The sequence below is a fragment of the Durio zibethinus genome, chromosome 16, assembly GCF_047325235.1.
Source record: "Durio zibethinus cultivar Kanyao isolate XHJ-2024 chromosome 16, ASM4732523v1, whole genome shotgun sequence".
Taxonomy (NCBI): domain Eukaryota; kingdom Viridiplantae; phylum Streptophyta; class Magnoliopsida; order Malvales; family Malvaceae; genus Durio; species Durio zibethinus.
This window is the reverse complement of record NC_143177.1, coordinates 23852157-23864095: the sequence shown is the minus strand read 5'-3', so window position 1 is coordinate 23864095 and position 11939 is coordinate 23852157. Positions and strand designations below refer to the sequence as shown.

The window sequence follows — 11939 nt, the reverse complement described above, 5'->3', positions numbered from 1 at the left end:
AGAGTTAATTGAGAATAATTTTCAATAATTAATTGGATGATTTTGTTTTTTTCTTTAATAAATCCGACGACGGAGCCCCTGCAAGTGAAACAGTAGTTTTTCTTGCATACTCCTGAGGTGAGGGAATTTTCTCAATTTTCTGCTAAAAGTATTAGAGTCAATTGAGAATAATTTCCAATAACTAATTACTTGGTAAAATTTTAAGGCTTTTGGATAACACAAATTCAAGCTGGTACCATCTTTTGATGGGCGTTGTGAGGGTGCTATAACCTTCCTCACACGTAACCGAACTCCCGAACTCTGTTCTGGTTAAGCAGACCCGAACCTATTCTTTTAGGGACCCTTAAGCTTAGGTGTTCCCTAAAAGGGCAGATTCCTTAGGTGGCCAATCGCACCTAGATAAAAAAGATTGGTGGCGACTCCCTGAAAATCAATGTCTAGCGATAGATCCCCGGATCTAGACGTTACGACACCTTGGCGACTCCACTGGGGAATTTGAGAGTCAGGCCAGCAAATAATTTGTGTTATCCAAAAGCCTAATAAAATTGAACCATTTTTGTATATATGTGTTATTATTCATTCCTGTTTATTTATCTTGTTAATTATGTCATTCATGTGCATGTACATAACATGAGCTCTATACCCGAGCTCTGTCCCTCTAGGAGGGAGTAAAGTACCTATTGCTTTCGTGAGGTCTAATGCCTCCGTAGTGGCTAGCGAAATACTCCCACTCAAATTGAACCTTTTCCGCTTGTAGCCTGTAATGGGTGAGGATTAGGGTGCCTTACTAGTCTGTGATGGACAAGGATGTAAGGAACAATTTGAGGACCTTTAGACTCTGACTTTAAAACCACATGTAGTGAACCTTAAGAGTGCCTAACCCTAGGATAGAGTCCTTTCTACCCAATGATAGGTATACCCTGAAATTAGGACACAAAAAAGGTGTTTATCTAATCATTTTGATTGCTTAACTTTGTGTATTATTTTTTGTAATGTTATGCATCAGCATTACTTTCATTTCATTCATGAAACTAACTATGTTGTTTGTCTGATTGTATGCATCTGTATTCTTTTCATGATCATGTTTCAACACAATCATTTGCATTCATTTCATGCTAGATTTCATTCAAAAAAATGTACATTTCATTTATGTATCAAAGCATCATACATAAGGCACAGCATAACATTTCTAATCATGAGTATGGTACTCAAGGTCCGAGGATAGCTCCATCTAGCGAAAACCTTGCTCATCCATACAACACAAGATCCAGAGCAAGGCAAATGGAGGAGGAAAGTTCTCATAGATTTGAAAAGCTAGAAAAAGCTCAGGAGAAGATTGAAAATGAACTTAGCAAAATTCTGGAGGCCCTCAATAACATGAATAAGGGGAAAGGAGTTGAAGGAAGTACAAGCCAGCAAGAAGTGGCTGACCCTTTGTACCCTCCAGGTTTTGGCCCATCTCAGGTCCAGCCTGCTCAAGAGGTCCCGCCATATCTTGGAATACCATCAGCTTTCAACCCAGGGCAGTATAATAGCTATATAAATCCTGTCTTCACTGAAAAAGTAGCAGAACCAATTCCTGACCTAGATGCCTTAAAGGAGAAGGAAAAAGAAAAGATGAAAGTGGAAGCTGAGGAGAGTTCCAAGATTAGCATGCTAGAGCAGAGGCTACGGGCTGTGGAAGGATTTAGCTTTTATGGGTCAGTAGATGCTGCTGGGCTCTGCCTAGTCCCTGATGTGGTTATTCCCTATAAGTTCAAAGTACCAAAATTTGAAAAATATGACGGTACCAAGTGCCCCAAAACCCACATCACCATGTATTGCAGGAAGATGGCAGCTCATGCTCATGATGAAAAACTTCTGATGCATGTTTTCCAGGACAATCTTACTGGCTCTGCCGCCAGATGGTATGTTCAGTTGGATAGGACTCGTATTCGCTCTTGGAGTGATATGGCACACGACTTCATCAGTCAATATCGACACATTATCGATTTGGCCCCTGATCGTTTATCTTTGCAAAACTTGGAGAAAAAGTCAAATGAGTCTTTTAAAGAATACGCCCAGAGATGGAGGGATATTGCTTCACAGGTACAACCTCCACTGACAGAGAAAGAGACCACAGTGCTGTTTGTTAGCACTTTAAAGCCTCCCTATTATGAAAAGATGATAGGAAATGCAACAAAGAATTTTGCTGACATGGTGATCTCTGGAGAAATTATTGAAAGTGCCATAAAAAATGGCAAGTTGAAAGGAGGAGAAACCAAGAAGACATCAGAAAAGAAAGAAGCTGAAGCTCAAGCTGTGAGCTTTGATAGACAACAATTCAGGGGTTATCAACCCTATCCATCCCAAGGCTACTCTCCATACTATCCCGCTGTGAATAATGCCTCATCCTACCCATACCAGTTAGCTTCACAACCATCTCATTCATCCACTTACCGCCTTAACATTCAAGCTCCTGTAAGAACTCAAGTTCGCCCTACTAACCCAGCAAGTGGCTCGCGAGAACAACGGACTGCTCGAGAAAAACCTGTATTTGATCCAATCCCTATGACTTATACAGAGTTATATCGAGAGCTTTATAATAGCCACTTGATTGCCTCCAGCCATGTGGAACCTCTTAAACCACCCTACCCAAAGTGGTATGATCCTACAGCCCACTGCGACTATCACTATGGAATTACTGGCCATTCTACTGAAAATTGCACTGCTTTAAAGTATAAGGTGCAACGGTTGATCAATGATGGAATGGTAAGTTTTGATCAAGGAAAAGCAACAACATTCAATGTTAACACCCTAAGTGAAAGTCAAGAACAGAAAGGATTTGGAGAGTCACAATGAATTGAGGGGCAAGACGTCAATGGGGATTTCTTCACCTGATCATATAGGGGGCTAATTTTTAATGGAGATAAGGCGGGTTGAAAGTTTTTTTGTCACTTTAAGATTTCTTTTCAAGTAATGTTGGATTTCTTTTTGCAATATGACTTTACTTGTTATCATTTTAATAAAGGCAAGTCAATGCATTTCATTACATTTTTCTCTTTCATTTGACCATTATTCCATACCCTGCTACCCTTCATAACTTCACATTCCCATTCTTAAATTTCAGATGATGAATATTTAGACAATGATAACAATAATTCTGGGATTTAATTTTGAGAACTCATCCACATTAATATGAGAAGATGATTTGAACAGAAGTAAGCTATTACTGGAGGAGAAACAGATATGTCTTGAAGATGTGTAATCTTTTATACAGATTCATGAGCTTTGTTCAATAGATGATGTTCAAGAAAGGTATTCACAATTGAGATGAAAAATGGCCACCTTTCTTTTACCATTGGAAAAACCATTTATTGCTACCCCTTTGAGCCAATCATGATTTTTTTTCTTGAAAAACCCCAACCAAGGATCACCCTCTACACTGGAGGGTAATTTTTGAAAAAAAAAAAAAAAAAAGAGAAAAAAAAAAAAAAAACACCACAAAAGGTCTCAAAAATGAAAAAAAAAAAGAGAAAAAATAAATGCCACACATGACTTGGGGCAAAGTAATGAGAATCCTTTGTGTGATGAAAGAAAAAAGTAGTGAAATGATGTGGGGGCAAAATGCCAGGCTGCATCAAATGATCCTTTGGTTTTGAACCTTTTTAATACATGTTTTGAGCCTATTATATCCATTTCTTTTATGACCCTTCCCCTTGGCCTACGTTACAACCTTGAAAAGTCCATTTGGATCAAGTGTGAATACTCAACTTGAATGATCATATGTTGAGCGAAGGTATGCTCATGAGGAAGCAATGAAATCATGGTCTAAAGTTGGACGTATGAAAGATATCAACAATGGATGAAAAAAAAATGATGAAAAAAAAAGAAAAAAAAAAGGAAAAAAAAAAAAGAAAAAATGAAAAAAAAAGAAGGAAAAAAAAGAGAAAATAAAAAAAAGAGATTCAAATTGAAAACCTGAAAGGGTGATTTTAGTAAAAAAAAAAATCAAGTCAAATGGCTCACATGAATGAAAGATCAAAGACATCTGAAGATCCCTCAAAGACTGGGGCAGAGTTCGCCAAGCTCAAGATGACTTCAACAGTAAATGGAATGAGTTTTTGAAAAAGAATCCTAGATTAATGTTGAAAATTGTCTGAATATTCATCATTTGGACATACCATTTACCTCAATGACATCCAATTTATTTCTTTTCCCATTTATTTTCTACCAAAATAGATCTCCATTGATTATCTTTACCATAATTCACTTTCTGTCCTCTTATTGTTACACCCTTAGAATGAATTGAGAAAATGCTTGATTGCATTGTATTTGTCAAAATTTGAAATGATAATGAATGAATGAACATGTACTTAAAAGAATCTTACATTCATTTGAAAAGAAATCTAAGATGATGAAGAAATGGTAGAAACCTAAAAGAGATGATGGGGCAAATCTGGAAAAGTGATGAATTGATCGATATGACTTGCAAGTTATGATTGAATGATGAAGACAATCAGTGGACAGAGTTTGTTTTTGAATGGTTAATGCTGAGACAGAGTAATGACCCAATGATGGTGGATGAAACTTGTTTTGAAAATTTGTTATTGCTGAGAAATTCATTGAATGATGGTCAAGTGATGATCGATTGATGAAACTTATTCCAAAGTATTGAAAAATAGAACAAGGAAGAATCTGAGTGGAAGAGACAATTGAGAGCTACACTGGTTCGATCTTAGAAGAGCAGTGCAATTGGATCCTTGAGGAATCAAAGGGCTTGACACCCAAGAAAAAAAGAGCTTGAGAAACTTGAGTACCATACATTGAACAGGAATTAATTGACCAACATTTGCATAGCATGCATTGAAATTCATATGCATTTGCATAGCATACACTACTTTCAAGAAAGTATAGTGTACAAATTCAAGAAGCAGGGGTGTTCCAACATCCCACATGAAAAAGACAGATATGAAAAGACTTTGCAAGTTTGAGAAGAAATTTGTCAGGTAAGTTCCTAATCCTTGAAATAGGATGTCTCTTGGTATCGGGGTTGATTTATAAGACCTTTGGGCATAATCTCCTGAAATCCCTTCAAACACAACTTTCAACTCCTTCGGACATGATCGTCTAGGAGTATTTACTTTTTCAAAGTTCGTTGCCTCTGTTTAGAGGAGCAATTTATTTTTCAAAGTTCCGTTGCCTCTGTTTAGAGGAGCAATTTACTTTTCAAAAGTCGTGGTGCCTCTGTTTAGAGGAGCAATTTATTTTTCAAAGTTCCGTTGCCTCTGTTTAGAGGAGCAATTTACTTTTCAAAAGTCGTGGTGCCTCTGTTTAGAGGAGCAATTTATTTTTCCAAAGTCGTGGTGCCTCTGTTTAGAGGAGCAATTTATTTTTCCAAAGTTCCGTTGCCTCTGTTTAGAGGAGCAATTTACTTTTCAAAAGTCGTGGTGCCTCTGTTTAGAGGAGCAATTTATTTTTCCAAAGTCGTGGTGCCTCTGTTTAGAGGAGCAATTTATTTTTCCAAAGTCGTGGTGCCTCTGTTTAGAGGAGCAATTTATTTTTCCAAAGTCGTGGTGCCTCTGTTTAGAGGAGCAATTTACTTTTCAAAGTCGTGGTGCCTCTGTTTAGAGGAGCAATTTATTTTTTCAAAGTTCGTTGCCTCTATTTAGAGGAGCAATTTACTTTTCAAAGTTCGTTGCCTCTGTTTAGAGGAGCAATTTATTTTTCAAAGTTCCGTTGCCTCTGTTTAGAGGAGCAATTTACTTTTCAAAAGTCGTGGTGCCTCTGTTTAGAGGAGCAATTTATTTTTCAAAGTTCCGTTGCCTCTGTTTAGAGGAGCAATTTACTTTTCAAAAGTCGTGGTGCCTCTGTTTAGAGGAGCAATTTATTTTTCAAAGTTCCGTTGCCTCTGTTTAGAGGAGCAATTTATTTTTCCAAAGTCCGTTGCCTCTGTTTAGAGGAGCAATTTACTTTCAAAAGTCGTTGAGTCTCTGTTTAGAGGAGCTTCGGCCAAAAAAAAAACAAAAAAAAAAAAACAAAAAAAACAAAAAAACAAAAACAAAAAAATCAAAAAAAATAAAAACAAAAATAAAAACAAAAATAAAAAAAAAATCAAAAATAAAAATGTTGAGTTGAGTCTTGATTGGGTGTCTACGTCTTTGCGCAATTTCTGTTTCACAGAAAATGTGCAAAGAGGGGCAGCTGTAGACACCCAATTGGGTCCGGGCCCAGATCAATTGGGCCTGGCCCAAATGGGTAAGGCCCATTTCAATCCTGTATATTTTTTTCTTTTGTATTTTATGTATTCTATTATTATTATTATTATGTATATCTTTATTCATTTATTTATTTTTATTCAGATTAGATTTATATGTATATTATTTATATAGTTATATATTTATTATTATTATTATTTTTGTAAGATATTTTTGGATTTATCTTATTTTATTATTATTTTTTTTAAATTATCTGTTCTGATTTTTTCCTGATTATCAGATATTTTTTTTACTATAATATCTTTTTATTTATCTGTTCTAATTATCTATTATTTTTTATATTTATTTGATTTTTTTTTTTTTTGGAAGGTTGAGATTGAAGCTGAAGAATCCTACTGGGAGTGGGGATTCAATCTAAAGAGTCCAATTGGATTCAAAGACTGAATCCCCGTCCAAAGAGGAGTTGGGATTGATCAGAAACTCCTGATCAACCCCTATATAAAGGACCCTTTGGAACAGTTCAAGAACACACAGAAAACAGTCAGCTAGAGCTACTGATTTGAGAAGCAAAGGCGTAGGGAAGAGTATAGAAGGCTAGGAAAAGGTTTAGGAGAGTTCCAAAAATTATCAGAAATTTTTTTTGGGGATTTTTCGAATTTTTTTTTTCTGGGAGTTTCTGGAAAATTCCAGTTTCCAATTGAATTTTCCGGCCAACCTTGAAGTTTCCGGCTAAAATTCCGGCCAACATTGAAGTTTCCGGCGAACTGCCCAGTTTTCGGCGAAGAATCCCAGAAACCGGCAAAGAATCCCAGAAACCGGTGAATTTCCGGCCAACTTCCGGCGAAAAAACCCAGATTCCGGCGAAAATTTCCAGAATCCGGTGAATCTTCCACCGGAGTTCTTCGGTTTTTTAGAGAGAAGGGAGAGAAAAGGGAAGGAAGAGAGAGAGGGGAGAGGAGCGTTCTGCCGAAAAACGGAGGAAGGTGCCTTTTATACCCTCCCAAAACGACGTCGTTTTGGCTTTAAGTTAATCAGAGGATCCGCGCGTTTTACCGAACCCGACCCGACCCGAGCGTCGACCCGATTCTGACCCGCGCGTGCCCAGCCCCCCTCCGAGCCGAGCTGAGCCGAGCCGTTCTTCCCGAGCCGCTTCTCCGAGCCGTTTTCTCTTCTTTGAGCCGAGCCGAGCCGATAGCCGAGCCGCTCCAGGTTTTTTTTTTTTTTTTTTTGAATTTTTTTTGAATTTTTTTTGAATTTTTTTTATTTGACTTTGATTTTGATCTTGATTTTTTTTTTCTTTTTTCTTTAATTAATCCGACGACGGAGCCTCTACAAGTAAAAACAGTAGTTTTTCTTGCATACTCCTGAGGTGAGGGAATTTTCTCAATTTTCTGCTAAAAGTATTAGAGTCAATTGAGAATAATTTCCGATAATTAATTACTTGGCTGATTTTGATTTTTTTTTTCTTTAATTAATCCGACGACGGAGCCTCTGCAAGTGAAACAGTAGTTTTTCTTGCATACTCTTGAGGTGAGGGAATTTTCTCAATTTTCTGCTAAAAGTATTAGAGTTAATTGAGAATAATTTTCAATAATTAATTGGATGATTTTGTTTTTTTCTTTAATAAATCCGACGACGGAGCCCCTGCAAGTGAAACAGTAGTTTTTCTTGCATACTCCTGAGGTGAGGGAATTTTCTCAATTTTCTGCTAAAAGTATTAGAGTCAATTGAGAATAATTTCCAATAACTAATTACTTGGTAAAATTTTAAGGCTTTTGGATAACACAAATTCAAGCTGGTACCATCTTTTGATGGGCGTTGTGAGGGTGCTATAACCTTCCTCACATGTAACCGAACTCCCGAACTCTGTTCTGGTTAAGCAGACCCGAACCTATTCTTTTAGGGACCCTTAAGCTTAGGTGTTCCCTAAAAGGGCAGATTCCTTAGGTGGCCAATCGCACCTAGATAAAAAAGATTGGTGGCGACTCCCTGAAAATCAATGTCTAGCGATAGATCCCCGGATCTAGACGTTACGACACATGGTCTTACTCTTAACCAGCACATCCCATTTCTAATTGGCAAATATAAAGCATAACATGCTAATTGCTAACATTAATTTCATGTATACTTTACGTAAAATAAAAAGTTATGGAATAAACATTCTGATTGATAAAATTTAAAGGTAAATTATATTGGGATTTTACGCCTTTAAGAAAAGCTCTTGAATTCCCTTTATTTCTAAAGTCACAAGGAGTTCTTCTGATTCTATATTAAAAAAAAAAAAAAAGTCATGAACTAATTGGCCTCTTCACTCTTTTACTTTATTCAAGATGAGAGACACCATTTCCTACTATCAAAATCGAAAAAAAAAGGGGCTTCCACCGGTTTACTAGTTAAGAGGTTTTGAAGAAGTATATCAACGTAGATTCTAATTCTCATCATTTTTATTTTCTTTTATAAGTGCTTTGTTAATAAAAAATTAAAAAAAAAATTCATTGACTATGTACAAAAGCAAGTTTTCATTGACTATGTACAAAAGCAAGTTGTTTTTGTGCTAGCTAGGATTGGGATTAGCTGCAAAATAGGCTGCTACACCAACAAGTGGTGCATTAATGTAAGTAGTTGGCTCTGACTTCCTAAAATCAGCTCTATCGTCGCCATAGGCATCATCTTCTCCAGGTCCTCCAACTATAGCACCAATTAAAACATTTGGATTAGGATTCGTTGAATTAAAATAAATCGAACCCTCCTTGCAAGCGATGAATTCAGGATGATCTTTTACCGACGGTAAAGATGAGCCACGATGATGAATCCGTTGTGGGAAATTGTTGCTATAACCGACAATATACGATAATCCCATCGGATTGTCACCTAAAATGTAATCAACTTGCTTCTTTGCCTGAATCCGAAGAGAAACCGGGCCGATAACTTGGTTCCCGCAGTTGACTGTTTGTGAGGTACGATCAAGGTATTTAGCATAAACGACGAGGAGGAATGAAATTGTTGTTGCATGTTGCAAATTGCTGCCTCCAGGCTTGTAGATGAGGCCACCAGGGGTGTACTCGATGTGGGACGAAGATGAATCAGGGATTAATGTGCACATGAAGCTATCAGCTGAGGCTTTGTATGATTGTAGAGAGTAGATATTTCCTTCTAACACTTCCTGAAAACAGGGGCCAAAGTCAACTATCAGAAAAGGCGAGCAATTAAATGCTTGGAAGATAAGGAAATTAAACGAGGTTTGACCTTGGAGACAAGAACGTTTAGACCAGCATGCTTGTTGTCCCATCCAAATTCATTAATGTTGTCATCAGCACCAAGGGTTTTGCTATTGTTTTCTATGTAACTAAGGTAAGAGTTGTCTCGAGAGGCTCTCCGTAACCATGCTGCTCCCCAAAGCAATTCATCCTGACCTCCAAAAAAAGCCCAATCAAATTGAATTAAACCATATAAAATATGTTAAACCCATTTCTATTACAACTTTTACTTACTTGATACCCGCTGAAATCACAGTAAAATGGGCAGACACCGTCTCTAATATTGGAATTGTCACTATAAGCACCTCTAAAATTGTCAGCAAACTGGAAAACCTGAACAGCATTCCGCAACAATTTCTCCGCATACCCTGGGTCTACTGATCTGAACGCCATGGACGAAGCTGCAAGAGCGGCCGCCGTCTCACCGGCCACGTCAGAAGCTGGGTTTGGTGTATCCACGGCGTAGACAGTCCTGGCCGTGTCCATATCTTCTGGTCTTTCCCAGCAGCTATGATCTATACTTGGATCCCCAACCTAAATGGCAAATCAATAAAAATCCTATTAACACCAAGATACTAAGATAATTAACATTAGACCATTGTTGGGGAATGTTCATTGCGTGCAAAATGAGCGGGTGGGAGATCAAACAAGCAACAGAGACATACCCTATCTATATGGAAACATAAAGGTTAGGTCGATGGGGACGGTAACTTAACCCATGCAATTTTTTAAGAAGAAAAAAGAATATGGTCCAGATTCCAGCTTCACGTGACTAGTTTGTCAGAAGGAAAAATTGGTCGAGCCAACAAGCGTCAAACCTTAATTACACTTTTAACATTTTAAAAATAAGCATTGGTTTTTGCATTAACGATTGACTAAACATGCCCTGTTACTTTCAGTCCTTCGATTTAAGGAGTGAAAGCTGACTTAAGACTGTAAGGAAACAAAAAAACAAAGAAAGGTTTATTGCGAGAGAGGAGAATTCTTGGATCCCATATTATGGATTTGGTTTTCCTTTCTACAGACATTACCAGCTCCCATCTAATATTTCCAGAGCAGTTGGCGCTGCCAAATGCGCATCCCAAGAATCAAAAGTAAGATTTTCAGGGCAAAATTTGTTTAGTAAACGACAACAATGGAGTAGAGCCACTAGCCACGTTTTTACCCAGTCATGGATTAGTTCAACTGGAAGCCTACAGCAATGAACCGAAGTTTCCCAATTCAGAAAATCACAGAAATGAAAAAGCCACTGCTACCGCTTCTACTGGCAGAGCACCGAGCACTGAGCAGTACCAAAAAAGTAACCATAAAATTGCTAATTAATAATACCTGAACAAAAATTCGGTTAGGCTGAGAGACAGTTTTAAGCAAATAATCAGTGGCCCAACGAATTGCCACAAGAGCATTTCTCAGCTCATTCGGCGGCATTAAATCTCCAAACTCAATCACGCTCCAGGCCAACATTGTCGTCGTGAAAGCCATAGGGAACCCGAACTTAACATTGTCACCAGCATCATAGTACCCACCGGTTAAGTCCGTGTTGTACATCCACCCATCACTCAATCCTGAATTGGCCCTCCATCCTATACGTTGGTCTTGTGGCAAAAAACCTGAACGCTGCCCTTCAAAAAACAGAATTGATTTCGACAATGCGTCAGAGTAGTCGTGGTAGCTGGATTGAACCAAAGGGAAGAATCCTGTAAAAAGAAAAAGGGAAATGAAAAGAAGAAGTTTATGAAGAAGAGAGGAGAGTTTCATCACTTTCATTGCGTTGGGGCTTTCAGTAAGGGGTGTGGTTCTTCCCTTTTGGTTCGATTTATATCGGGAAATATTATTAGTATTACTATAAGTAGGAAGTATAGTTTAGACGACGAGTCACGAGGAAGATCGTGAGTGAAGGGGAAAGCGAAGAAGCGCCGACACTAATTTGGGTTTTGTCAGTGAAGTTCACATGCGTCACAAAATGTGAGTGCACAATTTGCTTTGTAAACCAAAAGGGCAAAAGCGATCGAGGCAGCCAGGAGGGGTCGTTTTGGTGTGGGCTTGTGGGGTACCCTTTATCCTTTGGTTTAAACAAAAAGTGAAGAAGCTGAAGCAAGGGTTGCTATATGTTCTACTTTTAGGTTGAAGAATGTTGGTAACACACAAAGGCTTTAATGGTTATTGAAATTAGACATGGTAATTTATATATTTATATAGTATAATTTTAAATGAAAATTATATATCATAATTTATATTAATATAAAAATATAAAATATATTTATTATTTTTATTATCGTATTATTTTCGTATTTTATTTTCATATCGTATTATTTTATTATATTTTAAATTATTAAATCTACTCGAAGTTGATCACTTTAAGGCCTTGTTTGAATAATTTTTTAAAGATTTTTGTTGAAAATGAGAAGAAAGTTGTGATAATTAAGGAAAGAATTAACGGTTCATTGAAATAAATACAAATTTACCTAGAATAATGCATAATTTG

The 11939-nt window shown here is 37.4% G+C and overlaps 1 protein-coding gene across 1 annotated transcript; it reads right to left on the bottom strand.

Moving 5' to 3' along the window:
- Positions 1–8609: 8609 nt before the first annotated feature.
- LOC111297235 (endoglucanase 24-like) lies at positions 8610–11623 on the bottom strand. The gene is made up of 4 exons (XM_022891891.2): positions 10784–11623; positions 9689–9988; positions 9444–9605; positions 8610–9360 (listed from the first exon to the last, which is right to left on the bottom strand). Exons 1-4 carry the CDS (start codon positions 11219–11221, stop codon positions 8752–8754), a joined length of 1509 nt encoding a protein of 502 aa, XP_022747626.2. The 5' UTR covers positions 11222–11623; the 3' UTR covers positions 8610–8751.
- Positions 11624–11939: the final 316 nt, after the last annotated feature.

Coding starts and splice junctions, on each gene's coding strand:
- LOC111297235 (XM_022891891.2), bottom strand. CDS start 11,221: ATGAAAGTGATGAAACTCTCCTCTCTTCTTCATAAACTTCTTCTTTTC. Junction 9,606..9,688: donor GTGATTTCAGCGGGTATCAA/GTAAGTAAAAGT, acceptor TTTGGAGGTCAG/GATGAATTGCTTTGGGGAGC. Junction 9,361..9,443: donor TAAACGTTCTTGTCTCCAAG/GTCAAACCTCGT, acceptor CCCTGTTTTCAG/GAAGTGTTAGAAGGAAATAT.